This window comes from Palaemon carinicauda, chromosome 31, assembly GCF_036898095.1.
Source record: "Palaemon carinicauda isolate YSFRI2023 chromosome 31, ASM3689809v2, whole genome shotgun sequence".
Lineage (NCBI taxonomy): Eukaryota > Metazoa > Arthropoda > Malacostraca > Decapoda > Palaemonidae > Palaemon > Palaemon carinicauda.
In genome coordinates this window covers 28,982,822-29,009,875 of record NC_090755.1, presented here as the reverse complement: position 1 = coordinate 29,009,875, position 27,054 = coordinate 28,982,822, and the positions used below count along the sequence as shown (strand labels likewise).

Sequence of the window (27,054 nt, the reverse complement as noted above, 5' to 3'; positions counted from 1 at the left end):
AAAAACCTTTCAGTTTGGTTTTAAAAGACTTTCTTCCCAAAAGCGAATGATTGTTCCTATTTGAAAGGGTGTTTATATACTTGTAGGAACAAATAGCAGATATCAAAAGTAATTTGTATTTTTCCTAGCTATTAAAACTAAGTCCTTGGAATTAAATTTCTTACCTCAACCATTGTGACAGGTAAGGTAGACTGGAATTCCCTCTTATGTCATATGTTGTTAACTAACTAACTACCTTGTTAACACAGGAAAAAAAGTTAAGGGCCATTGAAAACAGATCACTACTGAGGTTTGTATGGCTAGAAAAATACAAATTTCTTATGAAATTAATTTTTTGGTTTCATTAAATTTACAAGCATTTATTTTGGTAACTTTGTATAATAATATCCCATTTTGATTGTTTTCAACTAATGCAATGTTGCCTTTTTCCATTTACTGTATAGTTATATTGTAAAATTGATTATTTCTCATTTATTCTTTAATATTTTAAAGAATTTATATACAGTTTACAGTAATTACATCTAGATGATATTTTAAAAACTTAGTATGGACAGGTTGTGAATCAATAGGTTGGAAACCCTGAGTGGTAAGAGAACAGGAAAACATTGAACACATATATCGGTTTGAGGCTCGAGGTGAAGATGACAGGTTCATCCTTGCCAAGATTCTAGGACATAATGTGTCCTACTATGCGAGCGGCATATTTAGATTTATTTCAGAAGCAGGTCTTCTGAAAACTATTTAACTTCTATAATGACATTCAACTTTTATGGTTTTAATTGAATATTCTATTAATTTTTATATAAAATAAATGATATTGGTGTCAATTACCTTAGATGTCAGGATGCCTGAAAACTTTAAATCAATCAATCAATTGTGTGGTGAGTAGGAAAACATTAAGCATCTGGATGAGAACAGAGTAGGAAAATCCTGAATTTTTATGTACAGTAGGGAGAGAGTAGGGAAACCCTGAATAGCTAGGTGAGAAGAGAGTAAGAAAACCCTTAGTAGCAAGGTGAGAATTGAGTAGGAAAATATTCAATAGCTAAGGAATAAGAAATAGGAAAATATTTGGAAATAAATCAGAAGAAGGAAAGCATTGAACAGTTATGTGGGGCAACGGGCAAATACTGACAAGCTGTGTCGAGGAGAACAGGAAAACAATGAATAGCTTGGTAGGAAGAGAGAGAAAATGTTGAAGAGGAAGTAGAAAATATTAAGCAGCTGGATTAGAAGAGAATAGAGAAGACTGACACAGCTATTAAGGAAGAGTGCCAGAAAAACACCAAACAGTCAGGTGGGAAAAGAGCAGATTAATGTTGAAATCTCACTGAATAGCTTGATAGGAAGAGAGCAAGAAAATATTGAACAGATGCATAGGAAGGTTGCTGGAAAACATTGACAACTAGATTGGAAAAAATAGAAAAGTTTTGCACAGGGCTGAGGACTATTAAGCGCAAAGTAGGAGATGATACATGGAGAAGTATTGAATTAAAGACTCAAGATAGAGGTAACTGGTAAAATCTAACCGAAGCCCTTTGTGTCAATAGGTGTAGGAGGAGATGATGAGGATGATGGGTAAGAGATCCGGAAAAACACTGAACAACGAGGTGGGAAGAGAGAAGAAAATATTGAAAGCTGTATGGGAAAAAATAAGAAAACTGACTAGCTGATAGGGAAGAGGAAAAAAAAATTCATTGTGTTGAACAGCTTAGTGAGAAGGGACAAGAAAAAAATTGAACAGCTCACTGGGAGAGGAGATTAAGATTATTGAGAAGCTGAGTGGGAAGAGAGAAAAAACATTAAACAGCTGAGTGGGTTGAGTTGGGCAGGATGAAGTGAGCAGGTGGGTGGAAAGAGAGCAGAAAAAGCATTGAGCAGCTGGGTGGGAAGAGAGCAGAAAAGCAGTGAATGGCTGTGTGACAAGAGAGCAGAAAAGCATTGAATGGCTGTGTGACAAGAGAACAGGAAACGTTTGAAAATTATGTGGAAAGAGAGCGAGGAAACATTACAGCTGAGGGACAAAAAAGCAAGGAACTTTGATCAGATTACTTGTGTAGGAAAAGAGTAGGAAATTGTTGAGCAACTGAGTACCAAGAGAGCAGGAAATTTTAAAAGTTGTGTGGGAAGAGAACACGAAAACACACTGAAGCTGAGGGAGAAGGTAACAGGGAAACATTGAGAAGCTTAGTTGCATATTAAAAGAGCAACTGTGTGAGTAGAGAGAAGGAAAGCACTGAATAGTTGAGAGGGAAGAGAGCAGGTAAACATTGTGCTGCTGAATGGGAAGAGATGAAAATAAATTTAAAAGCGGAATGGGAAGAATGCAGAAAAAACATTGAACATCTAATTGTGAAAAAGAGTAGTAAAACATTGAGCCAGCGGGGTGAGACGAGAGCTGGAAAAAAAGTTCATTAGCAGGATGGGAAGATAGCAGGAAAACGTTAAACAGCTACTTGGAAAGAGAGTAGGGAAAACTTCAACACCATGGTGAAACAGATTAAAGGGAATAAATTAGGTAAAAAAAACGGAAAACTCCACAAACTCTGTTTTCTGAATGAGTATCAAACCTGTGTTTATGCAAACCTGCAATGGTTTTGAAGGTTGTCATTGCAGCCCCTTCATGAGCTTTGTAGAAATTGAATACCATCCTTTGTGTGCAAAAGAGATGTGATATAGATTCCCCTTGTGATGTGTGCAGGGAATGGTCATCTTCTCTGTGGGAGAAGTATAACTGAACATAGAATATGTCTTTTGGGATTCAAAGGGTTAACATAGTATGTTTTATGAAGATTAGTGCTTTTTATTCTGGCATGATTACGTAGCATACTTGGCAAGAACCCCTTATGGGGCTACAGATGATATAATCCTTGTTTGTGAAATGTTTCTAATTAGTTTCCTTTACCCTTCAGTTTTGTCAGTTCATCAGATATTACTTGAGACTTCCATAATGTACACAATAAGGTACAACCAATATCTTTCCTACTTATTTCATTTTTTTTTTCTGCCATTTTTTTTTCAATATACATTTAGCTTGTACAACCTGGTTATTTAGTTACTTATCGTTATGTCAAAATTCTTAACTTTTATATAGCTGGCTTAAATAAATCAAAGTGATACATCAAGAGATACATTGTGCAGATAAAAATACTGGGTATATTGTATTTTCATTTATTTTTCCTGGAATTCATTTTAAATGTTTTTTTAATTCAGCTTTGCATTTGTTAAGTGAAATTTTGTAAAAACTTTCATATTGAGTGTTGTAGTGCTGTACTGTGTTGTGAATGGTAGCAGTACAGTATGCAATACAGTATTTTGTAAATACATTATTGTACTGTATCCAAAATTCTTATTCACACTTTTACAGGGTGATAACCAGCTAAGCAGTGATATAAATAGCATGACTCCATTCCAACTTCTAGCGTATGAGCAGCTGACCGCTGGTGGACAGCAACGCTCATCTGGTCCGCCGCCTCCACCTTACACAGAGAAAGACGACTGGGAATTACTTCCTCACATGACATACAGTTCACAGAAGAATATGTCTTCCAGCAATAAAGTATGGCATTGATAAGCTTTTATTTTTTTTTATTTTTGATGTTCATTTGCTTTTCTTTTGTTAGGTATAGAAACTGATCAATGTTTTAGTACTATGTGGATATCATTTATTAGTATGAGTTTAAATTAGAATAGAATTAATTTAGAAAGTCAGAATTAGTATTGCTGTGTTAAACTAATAGGAATTCCCTTGTGTCTTGGAAGATATTCATGGTTTTAGTTTTAGAATTCTAGAAATTCAGGAAGTGTAAGTTTTATTCAATTTTGATGGAGTGTACATTAGAATGAGAGATTTTGCAGTGAAAAAAGCTATATTAGAAAATATGGAAAGGTATCAATTAAAGATAAGAGAATATGAGTGCAGGGGCTACAAGGGAAGATCTGAAGTGTTGCATAGGTGTATAATAGTAAATTTTAATTATCATAGAAGACAATACTTATAATAAAATAAGACCTGCAAATGTAACTTCTGCAGGCAGAAAGTAAAGACTTTACTCAGTGTTGAGAAACTTCAAACAAGATGTAGTGTTATGTTGGGTTGATTGAATCTGATACTGTACCTTATTAATCTATAAATACAGTACATATATTGTCCTCACAATACAAAAGTTTCTGTATACGAAAAATTCTTGATACGAAGTTTTTTTTTTTGCCTTATAATACGAAAAACCCTCATGATATGAAATGAGATTCACTCGGCTGCCAAAAAATTATTTAACGTTCGTGTGCCTCAAAACTGTAAACTCGCCACCATCGTCCTGCTCTTCCATTTGGTATCTCCCTACCTTGATGCTAGTTACCGCCGTAAGATCCTGCTCTCCTATATTATATCAATAAGTAAATTTTTAAGTTAAAAATATAATGAACAGTACTGTATTGTGTGTTATGTATAGTATGTACGTACACACAATGCTACTACGCATATCAAAATATTAGCGATATATTTTTCTCTCATTTTGGTAAATAAATACAGTAACCAATCGTAACATATTTTTTTTCTGTCATGGTTATTTATTTACAATTAATTTTATATCAATAAGTACATTCTTAAATTAAAAAATACATTGAACAATACTGTATTTTGTGTGTGTACAGTATATACGTACGCACAATGGTACTACGAATATCAAAATATTAGCATATATTTTTCTTTCATTTTGTTAAATAAATAACGGAAAATTATTTACTGAACAATTAAAGTTTATTCATTCTACAAAGTAGGTACACGTACATATTAACACCAATGAATCTTGCTTTTTTTTAAAAATAAAATAGCTTAGAAATAAGAGTATGTAGAAAAAAATAAAGGTAGGGTATTTATTGACGTTTCACCAATGGATATTAATTGTACTGTATTACTGAACAATGAATTAGTTATATTTAAAAATATGCGGTATTTGAAGAAAACGGTTTGGTTATCCATGATAGAAAACGTACCTCTCTACAGTAGGGGTAACATTAATGAAATACAGTACATACAGTACCGTATATTTCATATGTACAGTACTGTACGTATTGTATTATTTTCTATATATTGCATTAAGTTCTAATAAATACTTCCTTTACTCCTATTTATTGTTAGGTTAGGTATATTGAATGATATATTTGGCTGTATTTCATCTTGGTTATAGCTTTATTATAAAATCTAATGTGGTGTTTTTGTAGGGCTTGGACCGAAATAGGAAATGTACATTTAAAACTGCCCTCATTACAATATATGAAAAAATCATGGTATGAAAGCCACTGGAACAAATTAATTTCATATCTAGTTGCATTACTGTACTACTAATTGTTTTTGTAGTATGAGAAAATTGAATCTAGAGTTATGGGGGTAAAATACTTTCTTAGCTCTTTAAAATGTAATACAGTGATGCCTCAGGATACGAAATTAATCCGTTCAGGATGCGGTTTCGTATCCTGATATTTTCGTATCCTGAGTCGCGTTTTACATGTAAATAGCCTAATCCGTTCCAAGCCTTATAAAAAGTCACCTTTTCTTTCATAAACACGCTAAACTGTAGTAATAAACATGCATTGCAGCCATTTCTGTCATTCAATAATTAACACAACCGTTAAAAACAGCCTAATCCATTCCAGAAACCACTATGAGATTATTCAATAATGTAGTTATAGCCAAGTTATCCCCCCCAAGCCCAAAGAAAACGGTCCGTTTTCTTTACTACGGTACGTATTGTATAAAAGTTACGGTACTGTATGTACGTAAAGCATTTAGATCAGTGAAGGTGTATTGTTACTGTACCTGTACGTACACCTAAATTAATGATTGATACTGTACCTGTACACTCTGAAAAAAAGGTTACAGTTAATTAGTGTAACAAAAAAGTTGAAACTTACCTTTTGATTGAAACGATGTCCGATAGCGAAGTCGCGGCAGAGGAGGATGGCATAAGGCAGAAAACGTAACAAGTGACAGACTACGTACAGTAATTTACACACTTAACACATTAACACTTAAACTTTACGAAATAAAAAAATGGCAGAAATAATTAACACTTAACATTACGTATGGAAAACTATAAAATGAAAGAAAAAATTACTTTAACACTTAACGGTAACATAAAACTTAAAATTGAATTTTTTTTTTTTTGCTTTTTTATAACTTTACGTTTTTCTTATTTTCTAAATCTCTTCTACTTCTTCATCACTTTCTTTTTTCTGTTTCTTTTCTTTACTTTCACCTTCTACTTCTTCATCTCTTTCTTTTTTCTGTTTCTTTTCTTTACTTTCACCTTCGTCTTGGCCTACTAATACCGCTGGCCTCTTTAATAAGAAACTATCCATTGAAGCTTGTTTCTGCCTACTTTTCAACACATTTCTAAAATGCGTTAGGCAAACGTCATTGCAGTGTTGAAGCGCACGGTTGGTATAAACTTTTTCTGGATGTTCCTTTTCGACGTAGTCTGCCATTTTATGGAAACATGCAAGAATTTCCTTAATGTCTGCCGTTTTCAAAGGTGCAACATCCTCCTCATCACCGCTAGAGAACTGCTCTTGAACATCACTCACTTGCATCGTCTCCAACTCCTTCAAGTCGTCCGTCGTCAACTCCTCGTGGTGCTCCTCGATAAGTTCATCGATATCTTCCGCGCTAACTTCCAGCCCCATGGACGTACCAAGATGTACGATGTCAGCCACCTCAGACTGCTGAATTGGTTCAGGATCGTCAACGATCTGGGCTTCTCCTCCAGGCTTCCCGAACCCCTCGAAGTCTCGTGCAGAGACAGCATCAGGCCACAGCTTCCTCCAAGATGAGTTTAGGGTACGCCTCGAAACTTCCTGCCAAGCGAGATCGATGAGTTTGAGGCATATCACGATGTTGAAGTGATCTTTCCAAAATTCACGCAGAGTGAGGTTTGTACTCTGTGACTTGGAAACATCTCTTGAAGAGATGCTTCGTGTACAATTTTTTAAAATTAGAAATAACTTGCTGGTCCATGGGCTGGAGGAGAGGGGTGGTGTTAGGCGGTAGATACAGGACCTTTATGAAGGAATACTCGGCCAGAAGATATTCCTCGAGGCCAGGAGGGTGAGCTGGAGCATTGTCCAACACCAGCAGACATTTCATAGGGAGGCGCTTTTCTTCCAAATATTTTCGGACAGTCGGACCGAAGCAGACATTCACCCAATCAATGAACAGTTGCCTCGTTACCCAGGCTTTTGCATTCGCCTTCCACATCACGGGAAGGTTCTCCTTAATGACTTTGTGGGCTTTGAAGGCTCGGGGATTTTCTGAATGGTACACCAGCAGGGGCTTTATCTTGCAGTCCCCACTGGCGTTTGCACAAAAAGCAAGGGTAAGCCTGTCCTTCATAGGCTTATGTCCGGGTAGCCTCTTCTCCTCCGCCGTGATGAATGTCCGACGAGGCATTTTCTTCCAGAAAAGCCCAGTTTCGTCGCAATTGAAAACTTGCTGCGAACTGTAGCCTTCCTGCAGAGTCAACTCCTCGAACGTTTTAACAAAGGCTTCGGCAGCCTTCGTGTCCGAGCTGGCTGCCTCCCCATGCCGTACCACTGAATGGATGCCAGTCCTTTTCTTGAACTTCTCGAACCACCCACGAGAAGCCTTAAACTCTGGGGGTTCCTGCTGGGATGTTCCTTCTCCTGCTCCTTCTTCGGCCTGAGCACGCACGAGATCACCGAAAATGGCGGAGGCCTTCTGGCAAATTGTAGTCTCAGTGATGGTGTCTCCTGAGATCTCTCTGTCCTTGATCCATACAAGAAGCAGCCTCTCCATCTCGTCATGCACGTGCGTTCTCTTGTTGGAGAAAATAGTGACGCCCTTAGAAGGTGTTGCTGCTTTGATGGCCGCCTTCTGCTTCAGGATGGTGCCTATCGTAGACGGATTCCGGCCATACTCCTTGGCGATCGCACTTAAACGCATGCCAGACTCGTACTTTTTAATGATTTCAAGTTTCGTCTCCATCGAGAGCATCGTCTTCTTCTTCTTTCCTTCGGCAACATTCTTGGGACCCATGGCTACAGTAATACGTAATATAATACAATACGTAACGTTATATACAGTCTATGTATAGTAAACACTAATACAGTACAGTGCACAGTAACGAAAGTTTATTAACGATAACACGTGGCGTACGAATGTACTGTATATTAACACAAAGTCAAACAAGCGAAAGCACACAACACAATGTCTGTTAACGATACCGCGGTCGGAACGAAAAGAGAGAGAGAGAGATGAACGCCCGTGCGTAGGCAAGCTGGGATAGTTGCCGACCAATAGGAAAGCAGGATCTTATGGCGTCAGCTAGCGTCTGAGTAGGCAGATAACCAATGGGTGAGCGGGAGGCTGTAAGTGAGTCTACCCAAGTTCAAAGTCTGGCGGCGCGCGCTTTTTAAAATTACTCTCGGCGAAGAGTTGGGATCTCGTAAGGTTTTCGTATCCTGAAATTTTATCCGTATCCTGGGGCATAAAAATCTTCGAATCACTTTTCGCATCCTGAATTTTTCGTAAGCAGAAACTTTCGTATCCAGAGGTATCACTGTATAATAAAAGTACATTCATGTGTTTTTTTATTATACTGTATTGTATATGAAATGCTAAATGCTGGGGTAAGTTATGTTAAGAGTATGTACATAAGATTTGAAATGGCAAAATTGCATTAATAATAGTCATTGTTTTTAGTATGTGGGAAACCGTACTATGCAAGAAATGGAATTTGTAAAGACTTATTTATTTCTGGATTAGTCATTTGTAAAATATGAGGAAAAGGTTAAATGCATGCTGATAAGTATCTTATCTTTTGGGCAATACATTACTTTCAATTTTTATTAAATATCGTGCAGTGCCCAGTTAGACCTTAAGTATTAAGTTATCAAGTTTAGTTGTTCCTGCAGCTATTAGAGTAGCTTTTACAGTATATACTGTACAATTTTGCTGTTCTGTGTACCAATGATTTAATATTTGTTATCATTATCATCAGATATAATGTTTCAGAATCTTAATCCTTTAAGACCAGTTTTACAATCTTATCATGTGATAAGATAGCTCATTAAAACAGTCACAATCCTGGAGCAGGTATTTGAATGGAGAGAAAAATTAGACCAGTTGTCAAATTGTTGTCGTTCACAGAAAATAGAGAAAATAATGAAGGACTTCCATTTTAATGTGTCAGTGATAAGGGAATCATCTAAAAAGAATTAACTGTTTTTCTATACTTAACTCTAAGATACTGTGTTTTTCAACTAAGATTTATAAAAAATTTATTCTTATTTGCATTTTGAGTGGTGGTTAAGAAGTGCATAAGGGTAAAGTAAAACATTATGAAGTTGTACGGCTGAATGCATAGTTGCATGAATTAATTCAAAAGAATATTTAAATTTTTAAACATGTCTGTCTTAATGAGATAACATGGAATTCTTATTGTTTTTAGAGGTAGTAGGTTGGCCAGGGTACCAGCCACCCGTTGAGATACTACCGCTAGAGAGTTATGGGGTCTTTTGACTGGCCAGACAGTACTACATTGGATCCTCCTCTCTGGTTACGGTTCATTTTCCCTTTGCCTACATACACACTGAATAGTCTGGCATATTCTTTACATATTCTCCTCTATCCTCATACACCTGACAACACAGATTACCAAACAATTCTTCATCACCCAAGGGGTTACTGCACTGTAATTGTTCAGTGCCACTTTCCTCTTGGTAAGGGTAGAAGAGAGACTTTAGCTATGGTAAGCAGCTCTTCTAGGAGAAGGACACTCCAAAATCAAACCACTGTTCTCTAGTCTTGGGTAGTGCCATAGCCTCTGTACCATGGCCTTTCACTGTCTTGGGTTAGAGTTCTCTTGCTTGAGGGTACACTCAAGCACACTCTCCTATCTTATTTCTTTTCCTCTTGTTTTGTTAAAGTTTTTATAGTTTATATAGGATATTTATTGTTGTTACTCTTCTTAGAATATTTTATTTTCCTTTTTTCCTTTCCGCACTGAGCTATTTTCCCTGTTGGAGCCCCTGGGCTTATAGCATCCTGCTTTTCCAACTAGGGTTGTAGCTTAGTAAGTAATAATAATAATAATAATAATATGTAAGTGTAAAAGCTACTGGATATTTTCTGTATTCGTAAATTTTCATTCAGACTGGTATATATTTGATATTTTCAGTTTTTTTCCATAAAAATTTGTTAAACTTCTAATTATAATTAAAAATTCTTATTTGAATATCATTGTGGCAGGAAACACTACATGATCACAAATCTCGGCCAAGAGACAAGAGCAAAATGTTAAATCGTAGTAGTGAGAAGAAAAACAACAAGTGGAAATCTCAGGGAAGTGGTGGCCGATCTTCTAATGTCAACAATGAACATGAACAAGGATCTCCAGTCGGTGGGCTGGGAGAGACTGATTTCCCAGTCAATCCTCTTTATCATCTTTCTCGTCATGGTAATTTTTAAGGGATTAAGTACCAATGTGCTATAAGTTGAATGTAGTGATACTTATTTGAATCAGTTTAGATATATTTTCCAATAGTTGAATGATTTTATTTGCTGTATTACACTTATAATGCTCCATTTCACAGCATGTAATATTTACAAAACCATATAACATGCATTTCATTTTTAAGAGAATATATAAACAAACACTCATAAAATTTGAGAAACATTTAGTGAAATAATGGTTCTGTGTATCAGTTATTTTTGTATACAGTATATTACTTTGGGAACATTTTAGAACATCATAGGTAGCTTAATTGTTATGAAGTATGGGTTATATTGTTTGTATTATAAAGATAAGCATAACTCATTTAAAAAGGAGTTTGAAAACATCATTAAATGCTATAAATGTAATGCTGCTTAAGCATATCAAATACTGTACCATATCTCATTTTAAAATTGTTTGGAATTTTTATCCACCAGTGATGTTATTCTTCAGATCAAAGAATTTAGTAACACAAAGTCATTAGAACAGTATTTATCACCTATGAATTTTTCAAGTCACCAGCATAATGACACAATCCTCTTTTTATTAATGTGTACAGCACATAGTGTGACATGTGATTGCAGTACAGTAGGTACATAATCTAATATAGATAACTTAATATTTTCTTTATGTATGATGTTTTATATATTTTGTTCAAACCATGCAATCAGGAAAATAACATACATATTGAAAATTATTTTTTATGTTTTGTAATGTATTTAGTAATTTATTTAATAGAGGGTAGTGTGTATGTTTCAATACCCGAAACCTTTTGTTTTAGGCATAGATCAGCTTGAAGTGGTATCTGATGGGGATGGAAGTGTTTATGAGACGCCTGAGGGAAGTATTGAAGGAACAGAGGAGGATTTGGACATTGGTTCCATGGTGGAAGTTGTCATTAAGGAAGTTCCAAGGTGAGAACATATTTCAGTTGCACCATTGATATTCAAATACCTTTAATTCTAGTCTTGCCTGAATTGCAATTTTGTACATATTGTACCTCTGATTCACTAATTATAAACATCATTTGTTCCAAAAGAATTGTGGACTGCTGGAGATTTAAACAATATTCATTTAAATGATTTAAAGAAATAATACTTAGATAATATAGAATTAAACCTATGTACTGTATGTGCATTTGTCTGCTGATCTCTTATGCTTTATATCAGGGGTTCCTAACGGGGGGTGCAAGATAGCCTTTTAGGGATTGTGAAACCTTGGATTATGCAATTTAGCAAAAATAATGAATAAGCCAGTTTAAATGTATTACAGTTAAAATTTTTGGCCTTACACTGAATAAAAAGTCTACTGTTTGTTTGTAATTAAATGTAATAACTTTTTTCTTCCTTTCCATGTCATTCAAAAATTAACTCGTAAATGTGTTGGTTATAGTCAGTATAAATTACATTCTTCATCTTCATATGACATATTACTTTTATAGGGAGTGTGAGAGCATATTAAAAGTTTTATGGGAATGCTAGCCATAGAAAAGGATGGGAACAATACTCAAAACATGATAGAATGGAAGAATTAAAAAGATTCTTCCAGGTAGATTGATCACCAAAGATCTTAAAAGACTTTCTAAATAGACCAATTTTTGTATGCAGTTGAAGAAAGACCAAACGGGTTTCTCAAAAGTAAATTTGCAATAAAGCATCACTACTAGAATTTGAAGAGAGTTTTGTATTGCTTAGAGCCATTGTCAATGAAAAGATATTGGATGATGAGGAGCCATTATCTATAACTTACACCCAATCAGCTTACAATCATACAGTACGTTCCCAAATTATGCTTGTTCAAATTGTGTGATTCTCCATTTGTACAGTCGCTAGTTCTCAAAGATAAATTTTCTGTATGTGCGAAATGATTCATAGTCTGCAAGTCAAGCACCACAAAACGTATGAAATCTAATGTCTTTTCAAGTATAAAGGTAGGCCTAGATACGGTAACTGATAATAAATGTAACCAAACCATATTTTCTTTACATTTTAGTGGCATAATTTCTTAGTAGATAGCTTATTTGAAGAAAAATTCTTTATCAGCATTGACATCAATTTTAATCTAAGCGAGTCCAGCTGACAAAATGTAAATAAGAGTTGCGGTTACACACTCGGCAACCTTGATATCTTTCTCTAACCTTTTGGTAATTTTAATGGTAGTTTGTTCCAACACGAAGTACTTACCTCGAACTACTTTCTTAGGAGTATCTGGTATCTCCTCCCATCCGACCAGAGTTTTGTGTAGTTTACCCTAAACCCGTTTTCTATGAGGGGCGACCTCAGGCGGAGTGATACGCGCCGAGGCTAACCCCGGGTCAGAGAGCATGCTTGCTTAGGACGCGACCTCCAGTAATTTCTCTGGTCGCGTCGCGATATCATCTCGCCGCTCTCCTTATCCCAGTGTGACTTGCGTGTCCCCGACCCTTTGTGTCCCACGCGCTTCCCACGTGGTCCCTTTGTGCTTTCTCTGTGCGCGCTTGTGTCTCGTATTGCTTCTCCTTCATCATGGAGCATCCTCGCCGTTGTCCTGGGCCTATGGCCGGCAAATCGTGTGGAGCGTTCCTTTCGAAACCAGAAGTGGACCCGCACTCCTTGTGTTCATCGTGCCGGGGCAGCGTGTGTTCCCCTTCCGACACGTGTCCGGAGTGCGAGTCGTGGAACGAGGTGCAGTGGGTGCGGTATAGCACCAAGAAGAAGGCGGCGGCGAAGAAGTCGCCTAAGAAGACCAGCGTCCCTTCCCCCCTTGCTCCGACGAGCGCCTCGGCGTTTCGAGCTTCTCTCCCAGCCTCCCCTACCCAGAGTAGTGCTTCTCCTTCATCATGGAGCATCCTCGCCGTTGTCCTGGGCCTATGGCTGGCAAATCGTCTGGAGCGTTCCTTTCGAAACCAGAAGTGGACCCGCACTCCTTGTGTTCATCGTGCCGGGGCAGCGTGTGTTCCCCTTCCGACACATGTCCGGAGTGCGAGTCGTGGAACGTGGTGCAGTGGGTGCGGTGTAGCACCAAGAAGAAGAAGGCGGCGAAGAAGTCGCCTAAGAAGACCAACGTCCCTTCCCCCCTTGCTTCGACGAGCGCCTCGGCGTTCCGAGCTTCTCTCCCAGCCTCCCTTACCCAGAGTAGGGGACGAGGTAAGTCCGTTGCGGGGAAGAGGCCCGTGGCCCTTCCCCAGGAGTCTGATCTTCCTGACAGTGGGGTTGTGGCGTCTTTTCAGGCGAGTGAGGGGCGGGAGTGTTTTCGGGAGATGGTGACCTGGTGCCTGCTGGTCACGTCTCCTCTGATGACCCCATGTGGGGTAATAACGCTACTAATTTCTCCCCAGCCTCTTGGGCGTGCATTTCAGGTGGTTCAGCAGCCGAGGGCGACGTCGAGAAGGAGCATTCCCCACCGTCGGACCCCATTGCTTGGGTTCCCCATAAGACGCCCTTTAGGTCCCCGATGAGGATGGAGGATGACTTCGGGACCTGGGCTCCCACGGGACAGCCTCCTCGCTCCCCCCCAGCGCCGTCGGCTGTCTTCCCAGAGGTTTTTCTGCAGGAGTCGTCGTCAACGGAGTGTTGCAGGAATCCTCCTACATCACCGCGGGAGCCGAGGCCTTCGAAAAAGGCCTATAAGTCGTCGGTCTCATCGATGGAGGATCCTTCCAGCTCTTCGGAGGATGAGGCGCTGAGGAACCTCAGGAGGCGAAAAGGGAAGTCCCGCAGGAAGTCGTCGCGTTCCCTCTCCCCCTCGAGGTCGCGCCACGAGAGTCGGCGCCCAAGATCCCCTAAGAACAACGAATGGGTGATGGTTCACCGAGACAGACTTCTGGAACTAGCTATGGCGCCGGACCCCTCAGGTTGCCGTCCGAGGACAGCCTCCCCGGATAGATACTCCTCCGGCAGCAGCGGCCCCCGACGGAGGGATTCCTCATGGCAGGTTCCAGTTGACAGGCATAAGATCGCGAAGGTTCCAACTCCATCCGCCCAGCGGAGAGAGTCGCCACTTCAGTCTGGCAGCCGAGTCCTGACCTCCAAGGGCCACCTAGCTCGGCACAAGCGCAGCCCTCGGCCTTCTTCAACGAGCAGGCCCGCAGATTGGAAGTCCTCCAGGAGAGACGTTAGGCCCAGGATGGAGGCCCCCGTTCCGACGGAGATGCCCGTCCTTCGTCGAGAGCCCCCGCGGGAGCGTCGGTCCAGGACTCCCCCACGTGCGAGGTCCTCCGTCGGGGTACCCTCGTCACTTGCACCAGCACCCCCGTCGGAGGAGCTCGACGACCATGGAGAGGGGTCAGCAGCGGAGGTATCGGCCTATCGGAGGGTGGTAGGCCTCATCAGAAGTCACCACAGGCTGGACATACTGGAACCCTCCTCCGAAGATGCTTGGCGTTCCAGCCTAAATAGAATAGTGGACGCCCCAGTCCAGCAGCGCCCCTCCTTGGCCCTTACTCTGACAAGGGACGTTTATTTGGGTAAAGCTCACGTGGACAGGATAGTGGCCAACCATGCGGAGGCCCCCAAGAGCCAGAGCTCCTCCAAGCTACTCCAGGGCCTGAAGTCCCAGAGCAGGTTCTATCACCCAGAGGGACAGCGAGCGGGCGCCTGTGCTCTGGAGCCTGCACTCACCGTAGTAGGGCAAGGAGCCTCAGAAGAAAGGGCGTCCACGGCTCCGATCTGCTTCTCTCCTTCGGAGGTGGTCATGATGGAGGAGATGTCGAAGGACCTTGTCAACGTCTCCTCCTGGTTAGACTGGTGGGCCGCCACCCTGGTGGGCGTTCAGTCGTCATACGACCTGTCAGTTCCGGAGACCCAGGCCTTGCTCAAGGAACTCATCAGCTCAGGAGGCAAGTCCCTAAAATTCTTGTCTTACCAGTCGTTAGCCATGTCCGCCAACTGGGTCCTACGAAGGAGGGACACTGTTCTGAGCAAGATATCCAGGAGGCTGCCGGACAGAGAGGCCAGATCTCTGAGGAACCTGACCCTGTGGGACGACTCAATCTTTCCCCTGAAGACAGCGGAGGAGGCGATGGAGAGAATTCGGAGGATGAAGGAGCCGTTCGAGACCAGGCCCCACCCGGTCAGGAGGCCGACGTTTAGAAGACCCTCCGTCGACTCGCCTCGCCCTCCTCGGCCCGCTCCTAACCACCCTAGGAGAGACAACTCGGCGACAACATGGTCCCACTCGTCTCAGCCCTCCTGTAGGGTTCAGCCCGAATCAAGCCGCCTTTAAACCGTCCTTCTCCGCTTCCAGAAGAGGTCATTCAGGCCGCTCATCGAGGAGGAGATAAGGAGGGAGGCCCCCTACTCCTGCCGGAGCCTCAGGTGGGGGGATGCCACAAACTTTTTTGGCAAACATGGGAAAAACACGGAGCAGACCCCGTGGACAGTGACAGTTCTGAAAGAAGGATACAGATTGCCCTTCCTAGCGGACTCTCCTCCTCTGATACCAGATCAGCAGGCGGAATGGCTAGCCCCCAAGGATCCCTTGAGACGGACAGCTCTGCAGGGAGAGGTCTCAGCGATGTTGGCGAAAGGGGCAATGGAACCTGTTCGGGACCCAGGTCCGGGGTTCTACAGCAGGCTGTTCCTGGTGGAGAAAGCAACAGGAGGATGGAGACCGGTCATAGACCTCTCAGCCCTCAACAAGTTCGTCTGCAAGACGGACTTCAAAATGGACACTCCAAAATCAGTATTGGCGTCCTTGAGAGAAGGGGACTTCATGATGTCAGTAGATCTCAAGGATGCCTACTTCCAGATCCCAGTTCATCCCTCCAGCAGGAAGTACCTACGGGTGAAATGGGAGAACCAGACTTTGCAGTTCAAAACCCTCTGCTTCGGGCTGTCCACTGCCCCCCAAGTCTTCACAAGGGTCTTCACAACGGTCTCAGTCTGGGCACACGAACAAGGCATCCGCCTGATTCGTTACATGGACGATTGGATGCTACTTTCAGCTTCAGAGGAAGTACTGAAGGAGCAAGGCGCGAGGTTACTGCAGTTCTGCAACGTTCTGGAGATCACCATCAACCTAAAGAAGTCTCAACTGATTCCCTCCACCAGGACGACCTACCTCGGGATGGTTCTGGACTCCCAGTTAGTGAAAGCCTTCCCTTCCGTGGACAGACTGGACAACTTAGACCAGGTCCTCCGCCCCTTCCTGACAGACCAACCCAGGAGGGCAAAGGACTGGCAGAGACTAATAGGTCACCTTGTGTGTCTGGAGAAACTGGTCCCCCAGGGCAGGCTAAGGCTCAGGGAGGTCCAATGGAACCTGAAGGAGAACTGGATCCAAACGAATTCCCCCCACAGAGTGGTCCCGGTGTTTCCGAACATGAAACGGGTCCTGGATTGGTGGAGCTGCAGGACGAACACCCTCAAAGGGATGCCCTTTGCAGCCGACCCTCCGGAGATGCTCCTGTTCACGGACGCGTCGAAGGAGGGGTGGGGTGCTCATCTCTTAGGGAAATCAGCGAGAGGAAACTGGACAGCCCTAGAGAAGTCCGAGCACATCAACGTTCTAGGGTTGAGGGCAGTACAAAGAGCGTGCCTGGAGTTTGTACACCTACTCCGGGGAAACAGCGTTGATGTGCGACAACGCCACGGTAGTAGCTTACGTAAAGAAGCAGGGAGGCCTAAGGTCGAAGGAGCTGTGCGCCCTCACCTTACAACTTCTGGAGTGGGCCAAGGTGGAACAGATAAGAATATCAGTGAGGTTCATCCCATGGAAAAGGAACGTCCTCGCCGACAGCCTCAGCAGGATGGGGCAAGTGGTGGGATCCGAATGGTCCCTACACCCAGAAGTAGCCAGGTCCGTCATTCAAAAATGGGGTTTGTCGGTGATGGACCTCTTCGCAACAAGGCTGAACACGCAGCTCCCCGTGTTCTGTTCTCCTGTTTCAGACCCAACAGTGGCATTCGAAGACGCCTTCCAACATCCGTGGGACAATCTTGACGTGTACGCTTTTCCTCTCTTCGGGATGCTCAGGCAGGTCCTCAACAGGGTGAGAAAGACAAGCAACCTACAGATGACTGGTAGCGCCCTGGTGGCCGGAGAGTGAGTGGTTCGTGGACCTAAGGGAGCTAACGCAACAGCCGCCCTGGCCCCTTCCGGACAGGTCAGATCTTCTCCGACAACCACACTTCCAAAGGTTCCACGAAAATCCACGGTCCCTCCGCCTTCACGCGTGGAGGTTATCGAGCGTCTCTTGAGGAGGGAAGGCTATTCGTCGAGTACAGCAACGAGGATGTCGGGCTACCTGAGACGGTCATCAACAGCTGTATATCAGGAAGTGGGCCACCTTTACCAAATGGTGAGCCACTAGGAACATTAAGCCCCTGAAGGTCTCCATTCCGCAGGTAGGAGACTTCCTAGTTTACCTCAGGGACGTGGTCAACATGTCCATTCCAGCCATCAAGGGAGTCCGCGCAGCCTTGGGCCAAGGTTTTCTCCTGAAGGGCATAGACCTGGGTAACTCCAGACATATCTCAATGCTCATTAAGAGCTTTGAGCAGTCATGCCCCCCGCAAGCTGTGAAGGTGCCACAATGGGACGTGGCAAGGGTCCTGAAGATGTTATCCGAGCCTCCGTTCGAGCCCTTGAAGGACATCGTGGACAAGGACCTCACTCTCAAGACAGTTTTCTTGCTGGCGTTAGCTTCAGCTAAACGGGTAAGCGAGATTCATGGTCTGTCCTACGAAGTTGCTCACTCGAAAGGTTGGCGAGAGGTCACATTCAAGTTCGTTCCTTCCTTCGTAGATAAGATCCAGAACCCTGCCGTATGGGACCCCAGGTTTGAGGGCTTCTCTATTCCAGCAATCTCCCGGTCAGACGACATGAAGGATTTGCGCCTATATCCCGTCAGGGCAGTGAGAAAATGCTTGGAAAGAACAGCAAAACTCCGGCCCGGGATCAAGAGTCTTTTTGTTTCCACTGGCCTCGTGAAGAAGCCAGTCTCGAAGAATACCATCTCCTTCTGGTTGCGACAGGTCATCATCAGGGCCTACAGTAAGGCGGGAATCCCCCTACCGGGGAAACCCAAGCCCCATGACATTAGGGGCCTGAGTACTACGTTGGCCTTTGAGAAAAATATGGCAGTGGGCCAGATCCTAAGGGCAGGCACCTGGACCAACCAGTCTACCTTCACGGCTCACTGTTTGAAGGACTATTCAAGAAGATCCCTGGACGGGTTCTCGATAGGTACCGTCGTTTCAGCGCTCCAAACGGTTTAAAGGCATAGCCTCAGTGATAACCGCGGGTAACAAGCACAAGAGACACAGGTTCGTTCCTTAGACCCCCTTGTACTTCCTTTCCCCCTTTTCCGCTTCAAGTGAGCTCTGTGAGGGCCCTGAGCCAGAGACGAGTACCTCATCAAGAGGAAGACATGCCCCCTAACTTTTCTTGCACAGGTGAGTTTCTTAGACACTAAGATGGGTTTTATGTAGTTTCCTCTCATTCACTTTCTATGGGGTCAACACGACCTAGCCACTTTCTAGGTCTCTGGAGTTTCCTCAGCACGGTCTTAAGAACTGTTTAGGGCCACGCCCACCTCCTAAAGTATAAGTCTCCTAAGAAAGTAGTTAGAGGTAAGTACTTCGTGTTGGAACAAATCACAAATATTAAGTAATTTGTATTTTTCCTAACAGTACTTACCTCGAACTACTTTTGGGTAATGGCCTACCCTGCCTTCCCCGAGTGTCCCCTGGTTTTCTTAGAGACCTTAGCAACCAAGAACTTACTGGAGATCGAGACCTAAGCAAGCATGCTCTCTGACCTGGTGTTAGCCTCAGGGCGTATCACTCCGCCTGAGGTCGCCCCTCATAGAAAATGGGTTTAGGGTAAACTACACAAAACTCTGGTCGGATGGGAGGAGATACCAGATACTCCTAAGAAAGTAGTTCGAGGTAAGTACTGTTAGGAAAAATTCAAATTACTTAAAATTTGTGATGTTAATGATGGTAATAGTAACAGTTAGATTAGTGTACAGTAATGTTTATCTTTCATTGAAAATCCATCATGATTCAATTTATCCTTGCTTTCTCAAATCTTGCACCATCTCTGTCACTTCAAATGTTATATTAAAACCTTAAATTAAAAGTTCGATAACTTTTAATTTAAAACTAGTCTAGTACTGTACTTTCTTCTTTTTTTGCGAGTGGTACCATAATTGATGTGGTACAAGTTGATAATAAATCAAACTAACTTATAACTGAAGCTAGGACAAGTATTTTGGAAATGGAATGTACAATTATCCTTTTTAACATTTTATAATTATCGTAAATTATAATACTGTCATGGCAGTAGTTTGTTCTTGTTGATTAAATACAAGAAAGCAGATGGGACTGAAAAAGCTATGAAATCAGGGAGTGGTTATGGTATAAGAATCACTTGTAGAATTATTAATGAAATCTCTCCTTGGGCAAAGAAGAAGCATACACTAATCAAAAAGAGAGATGGATCTGTTATAACTACAGAGGATGAAGAAAGGTAACGTTGGATGTAACACTTTAGTGAGGTCATGAATAGGAGATACGAAGGGAATAATTTGATTGACATATCTGAAGCTGATGAAGACCTTCATGTGCCCATGAATGAATTCAGTGTGTTTGAAGTTGAAGCTATCATTAAAAAAACTCAGGAGATGAAAGGCCCAGGTTACGATTGAATAACTGCCGAGATAATACTGGTTGAAAATGAAGTGACTCCCAGAATACTTACAAGATTATTTTGTAGAATGTGGCATGAAGAGGCAAAACCAGATAAATGGGAGTGTTGGTGAAAATAGCAAAAAAGGGAGAACAGAGACATCACTCTTACATCAGTTGTCACGAAAATATATAGCATGCTTATTCTAAAGAGACTAGAGAGAAAGATTGATGAAAAGCTAAGATGAACAAGCAGGATTTCAAAGTGGTAGAAGTTGAACTGACCAAATTTTTATTTTGAGACATGCACAACAATGCATAGAATATGGAAATCCACTTTTAATGGCATTTGTGTACTATGAAAAGGCCTTTGATAGTCTGCAATGGCTAATTTTATGGAGAGTCCTGCATTATTATGGAATTCCTCTTAAACATGTAATTTGGATTCTGTTCATGAGCATAGCAAGTGCAAAGTTAATGTTAGTGGAGTCCTATCAAATGAATTTCCAGCGAACAGCCGAGTACTTCAAGGGAGTGTGTTGTCGCCTAAGTTGTTTATCCTCCTCATGGATTTTGTAATGTGTAGAACAGTTGGAGATGGTGAAGGATTGGACTGGATTGGTAATAGGAAATTAACTTACTTAGAGTATGCTTATGGTGCTGTCCTTATTAGCAGAACACCCCAGGATTTGCAATGCTTGCTTACAAGAATGCATAAAATATCACACAAGGTTGTGGTCAAGGTAAATAGAAGAAAGACAAAAATTATGAGAATGGAATATGCAATGGAAGATGAAATATCAGGAAGGTGAAGGATTAATGAGGTAGAATTATTCAAGTATTTAGGAACTATGATCTCCAGTATAGGGTCATTAGAATGAGTTAAGTGAAAGATTGAGAAAAGCAAATTAGACAATGGCTAGGTTAGGCCAAATTTGGAAATCAAATTGCCTATAAAATTACATATAAAAATCAGGCTATATATCAGTTGAGTGAGATCTGTGTCACTGTATGGACATGAGTCGTGGTTGGACAATGAAACAATCTTCAACAGATGTAGTAGGTTTGAGAACAAAGCCCTCAGAAGAATATTGGGAGTTAAATGACAGGACAGGATTAGAAATGAAACTATAAGAGAGAATACTTGAGTGCCATATGTGGATGAGATCATGGTGAGGGGTAGATGGCGATGGTTTGGGTATGCTCTTCCCACTCCCCAAGAGAGATTAGTTCACCAAATATTTACCTGGGCTCCACAAGGTACTAGAAGAGTTAGAAGACCCAGGCCTACATACTTGAGAACTATGAAATATGAAGTGGGAGATGGTGAGTGGAGAAGTATTGAATTAAAAGCTCAATATAGAGACGACTGGCTAAATTTAACCAAGGCCCGTTTTTGTCAATAGGCGTAGGAGGAGGTGATGATGATGAATATTTACTAATAGCTCTTGGTATCATTAGTTATCACTTGCATCATTGGATGTATAAATGCGTTTGTTTGTTCGTTATAATCTGTGATGAAACATTAACAAAGGAAAGGTTTCCGTTTTAGTCGGTGTGTTTAAGAAAAACATATAAAATCGCATTCATTTCATTTTTGACGTTTTAAGAAAAAAGTAAATAAAATGACATTAGCAATAACAAAATCATCGTATAGTTATCCAGAAGCTATTTACCAATTAATATTCATGAACTACATATTTGCGAGAATTTCTGTAGAGCATATTTACTAAATTTTTTAAAAGAAAAATCGAGATTTTACAACTTATCATAGTTGCATTTCCAAATCGGGGATTCTACTGTGTGATTTTTTTTCTGGTACAGCAAATTTTCATTTGTTCCTGCGCAAATACAAACCCTCTGCTATTTATAGGGGTATTATTTTTAGCCAAGCTGAAAGACGAGCCATGATAATTTTAGTGAAAGATAACTACCCCAACCGCTACTTGCTAATTCTTTACCCTATCAGACTACGAGCCTTGTAAAGCACACATCATACTTTGAGTTGCACCCAAAATCTCCGCAACCTTATGGTTATCGGGTTAAAGAATTAATATACAGTCTTGATATAATTAAAAGTAAAGTGCTTCCATTCAAGGTATCATCAATGCCTCCATGGAAATTACCAGAGGTGTCTTTTTTTAAATATTTTATTGGAGTTAAAAAGAATATGACTGACTTTGAATCCAGGTCTCTTTTTATGGAACATGTTGCAGAACATAGGGAATCGACTTTTATATATACTAATGGCTCCAAATCTGATGCTGGCGTTGGATTTGGATTACATGTCCTCTAACAGCTTCCATATTTACTGCCGAACTGTATGGCATACTAACCGCTATTGAGAAAATAGCGTTGGAGAAGCAGGGTAATTTTACCATTTTTAGCGATGCAAGGAGTGTCCATTAAGCTTTAGAAGTTTTTGATTCTAGTAACCTTTTAGTTTTAAAGATTTTAAAATGGCTCTTTATTATTGGACTAAGAGGTATAATGGTTCGATTTTATTGGGTTCAAGCACATATAGGTGTGTCTGGGAATGATAAGGCAGATTTACTGGTGGAGAATGCTGCATCCGAGTTGCTACCAAGAAGGTATCCCATTCCCCGCAATGATTTGATTTCCTTCCTAACATCAAGAAATTGTTTTATAATAATTGGCAACAGCACTGGTATAGTCTAGATGGCAATATAATGAGAGAAGTAACAAATGTCATATCTCCTTGGAGGTATAACATGATTCCCCGAAAGTGGGAGACGTCTCTTTGTCTTCTCCGCATTGGTCACGCTCGGTTGATACACAAGTTTCTGCTAAAGGGCCATCACCAACCGTATTGCTTGACTGTTTGGTACCTTTAACAGTTAGGCATTTGTTGACTGAATGCCCCAATTATAGCAACTTAAGAAATAGTCAGATCTCGTTAATCGTGGTTTTTTGCTTCTCGGTTTCTTGCCTCGAGATTTCATTTTTTGTGGCCAAGGAGAAAAAAAATCTTTGTGATAGACTGTTTACCCAACGTTAAGAATTTGATTTCTAATAGTTGGCAACAGAATTGGGATGGCCAAGAACAATGCAATGCCTATAAAATAAAAATTCTCATAAAGATTGCAATAAAATTCAAGCTGGGCCATTATTTTGAATAGCCCGTGCTCCTTAACACTGGGAGCGCTGCGCGCCACTACCTATCTCTACACCCAGCTGGTCCTAGCTTTCTCTGTACAGTGTGTATCCATTTACTGTGGTAAAAAACTACAGCTATATTAGAAATAAACCGGATTTTGATTTTAAAATGGTTTTTCACTTAACTGTATCCAATAATAATGCATATAATATTCACATTTTAGTATCGTATTTAAAATTAAAAACAGCCAATTATAATCTCGTGCATTGTTTACATTCAAATCAGCTAATCAAATCTGCTTAGTCCATCGTCAACCTATATATACTTTCACGATATTATCCCAATGATATGACCATTAACTTTCACAGAATTACCTCACTGATATAACCTATCATGCATATTAATATATCTCCTTCACATTATTATTGTCCTTCACTTATTATTATTATATCCTTAATCCTTTTCCCTATTCCTTCCCAAATTCCTTTCGTACATTTACTTAGCTGTCCCACACACATCTACGATGGATCTTTCCAACTCTTGTAATTCTCATCATTTTTTGTGATTTCATTCATTTTCTTTTTTCTAGCATTCATTTGTCATTTTCATCTTATTAATCATTCTAAACCTCTTCCTTATCCCTCATTCCATGTATTCCCATTTCTATTTTTCCTTCCTTCTAGCATTTCCCAAATTCATTGATTTCGCTAATTTATTTGAATTAGCGTAGATGTGGCGGAGGAAATGTGCAAGGAGAAGGAACTTGGCTAACTGCCCCTCCTGTCTCGTCTCTTTGTCATATTGTTTTGTCATTCTCTCTCCCTGTTGTTTCCCTTAACTGTATCCAATAATAATGCATGTAATATTCACATTTTAGTATCTTATTTATAATTAAAAACATAGTGAATTATAATTTTATGCATTTTTTAAATTCAATTCGGCTGATCAACCCTGCCTAGTCCGTCGTCAACCTTAATTTTAGGATCAAATAATTACCGAAAGATATTTCATATTTACTAAAAGAAAAAAATTATTACTTGATCTATCATTTTCCAATTCGCATAATTATTCCAATAGTTTTATTTGCAATGCTTCTCTCATATTTTATTTACTTTTACTGTGAGTTGAATCGCATAACATTAACCAGAGTTTCATTCACGTTGCCGATGCATGATATTTTATAGTTTTAAATATTTAACTTAGCCGGTGGATATATATATAGCTAACGTCTCCGACGGTCTGGCAGCCGATTCAAAACTCGCTGGCGATCGAGGGGTTGGGTTGCTGGGTGTACACTAGCGCCACCACTCGGCAGGATACCATCACTATTCCAAAGTTCTCCAGTTCTTCTCTGCCGAGTCTAGTGTAAACATTGATTCCTTGCTTGCGCTAACCTCAAGTTTTCTACAATTTGGTGAAGTACTTGTTTTGGTTTTTAGCTTTCGATTGGTTGGTTATTCTTTCAACTTTTTCTCAAACAATAAAGATCTTCAAGAGAAACTCTTTTTGAAGAGATGAAAAAAAAAAAAAATTTACCCTTGCTTTTTTTATCTCTCTCTGGATTTTCCACGATAGAGAGAGAGAATATGGCTGCAGTGTATGGCAAGTGTGTGAAAGGCTTTAAGTTTTTAGTATTTATTTTATCACTTTATAAATTCTTGTTGATATTTATAGATTTACTTCTATATTTTTATATCTCACCCGCCTTACTTAGGCCTCATCGATACTCACTCCATTTGTATTAAATACCGAGAGAAATTTTGTATTTTTATGGATTGATGGGATGAATATTTTTAGAATGTATTTTAAGTGAATTTTTGTCTTTTTAAAAAGAATTTTCTTTGAATAGTCTTCGATCTGTTTTCAAAGATGAACTAGCATTAAGTTTATTTATGCTACGCAGTTTGCACTCTATTGTTACGATAGAGAGAATCACGATTTCACTTTGCCTAAGAGTTTGACGTTTAGTTCATTCTTCTTACAAACTGAAGTTTTTTAAATACTAAATAAAAGGAACTTGATATTTTGCAATTTCTTAGTCCTTTTAGTATTTTTTTTCCTTTAGTCAAATAACCTTTTATTGACGGAGAGTGAGTGAACCAGTACTCTCGTAACAAGAGAGAGAGAACGATCCAAATCTTTATTCTCGTCCCAAGTCACTATACAGGGAGATAGAGAGTGAGAAACGTTGTTCTTCTCGATTCAGATATTTATTCTCGTCCCAAGTCACTATAGGGAGAGAGGGAGAGAAAACGTAGTTCTTCACGATCTAGTTTTTTTATTCTCATCCCAAGTCACTGTTCAGGGAGAGAGATAAAACGTAGTCCTTTGCGTTCTAGTTTGTTCTCGTCCCAAGTCACTGTACAGGGAGAGAAAGAGAGAAAACGTAGTCCTTAGCGATCTAGTTTTTTAGTCTCGTCCCAAGTCACTGATCCTTTTTAACTTTTACTTTATATATTTCACTTTTATTTATATATATGTATATGTTTATTAATTTTTATATGTGTGATACAATTATGTACTAATGAGCTTACACTAAAGCACATATTTTGCAATTCTAACCTTTTGGCTTAAGGGAGAATTGCTTGCTACAGATAGAAATCAGCTTTATTCATGTTCGATGTGAAATTATTAAAAGATGCGAGTGTCGGTGAAAAAAGGGCGAAAAACATGTTCAGTGTTGCGGAGGGTTCGTCTGTTCGTACTTGCCGCTCACCCAGTCCGAGACCTCTTTCAAGCTCCCCAACCAATGGGAGAAGGAATGTCACAAGACCAAAAGGGAGCTATAGGTATTAAACCACGAACAGACGTTCCTTCACGAGTTGCAGACGTTGCTCCTCACGATCGTCATTATAAGAGAGACGAGACTAAGTTCTCCTCGTCCTCCGATGACGTTCATGTTAGTAAGAAATCCTGATGTCAGGTTTCACGACCTCTTAAGAGGAAATTGGTTCCTTCAGAACAAAGTCAACGTCCTGGCTGCAGTGACTGGAGCAGCCCGGAACGTATACCTTCATCAGAGGAAGGTTCGCCTGCTAAACGTTCTTTTTTAACGTCAAAATTTGTGGCTCCGGAGGTCCCTGCAAAGAGTCACGGTGCCGTTGTTTTATCTGGTCGTTCCAGACGTGACTTGAGTGCTGCTACTCCCGTTATTAGTGCTGACGTTCCCGACATCACGGTCTGATCCTTGTGTTCAAGATCCTAACTTTAGTATTTTGCAGGACATGCAGTCTAAGCTGTCCACCTTAATGCAGTCCTACGGTCCTGCTCCTGTTCGAAAGGAACCCTTACTTGCGGAGCGTCACGGTTCCGCTAAGCGTGACTCAGTTCATCAATAATCTAAGCGTGAGGCTTTAAGTCACGCTGACGTGAGCCCTAGTATTAACCTTGCTGTCAAGTGAGATACTGATCGTAAATCTCGACGTGACGTTGAACGTCAGTCCTTATAGTCCAACCGTGATGTCGAGCTGGAGTCACTGCAGTCACGACGTGACGTTGAACGTCAGACACCGCAGTCACGACGTGACGTCGAACTTAAGACACCGCAGTCACGACGTGACGTCGATGTCAGTCGATGCAGTCCCGACGTGACGTCGTCCTTCAACCTCTACCGGTTCTTCATCGACAGGTTGATGCTAGTTGTCAAGCTTTCCCATCGCGACTTCTTAATGGCTCTCAACCAAGTAGAGACATAGACTTCCAGATGAAGTTTATTCTGAGGAGGAAGAGGATATTTCTCCTTTCCAGCTGTACCTTTGGGTATCTTGTCTGAGTAAGGAAGTTTTTCCTTCTCATTTTGTTCCTGCTGCTCCAC

General features: G+C 40.9%; 1 protein-coding gene across 4 annotated transcripts in view; it reads left to right on the top strand.

Annotated features, from left to right (window-relative positions):
- The window catches only part of CYLD (ubiquitin carboxyl-terminal hydrolase CYLD), a 239,003-nt gene that overhangs the window by 67,552 nt on the left and 144,397 nt on the right, over nucleotides 1–27,054 (top strand). For all 4 annotated transcript variants that reach the window (XM_068355082.1, XM_068355080.1, XM_068355081.1 and 1 more), the window contains 3 exons: nucleotides 3,368–3,559; nucleotides 10,268–10,475; nucleotides 11,293–11,425. In XM_068355082.1, the coding sequence (XP_068211183.1) occupies nucleotides 3,368–3,559; nucleotides 10,268–10,475; nucleotides 11,293–11,425 (533 nt within the window). The remainder of the gene's footprint in view (nucleotides 1–3,367; nucleotides 3,560–10,267; nucleotides 10,476–11,292; nucleotides 11,426–27,054) is intronic.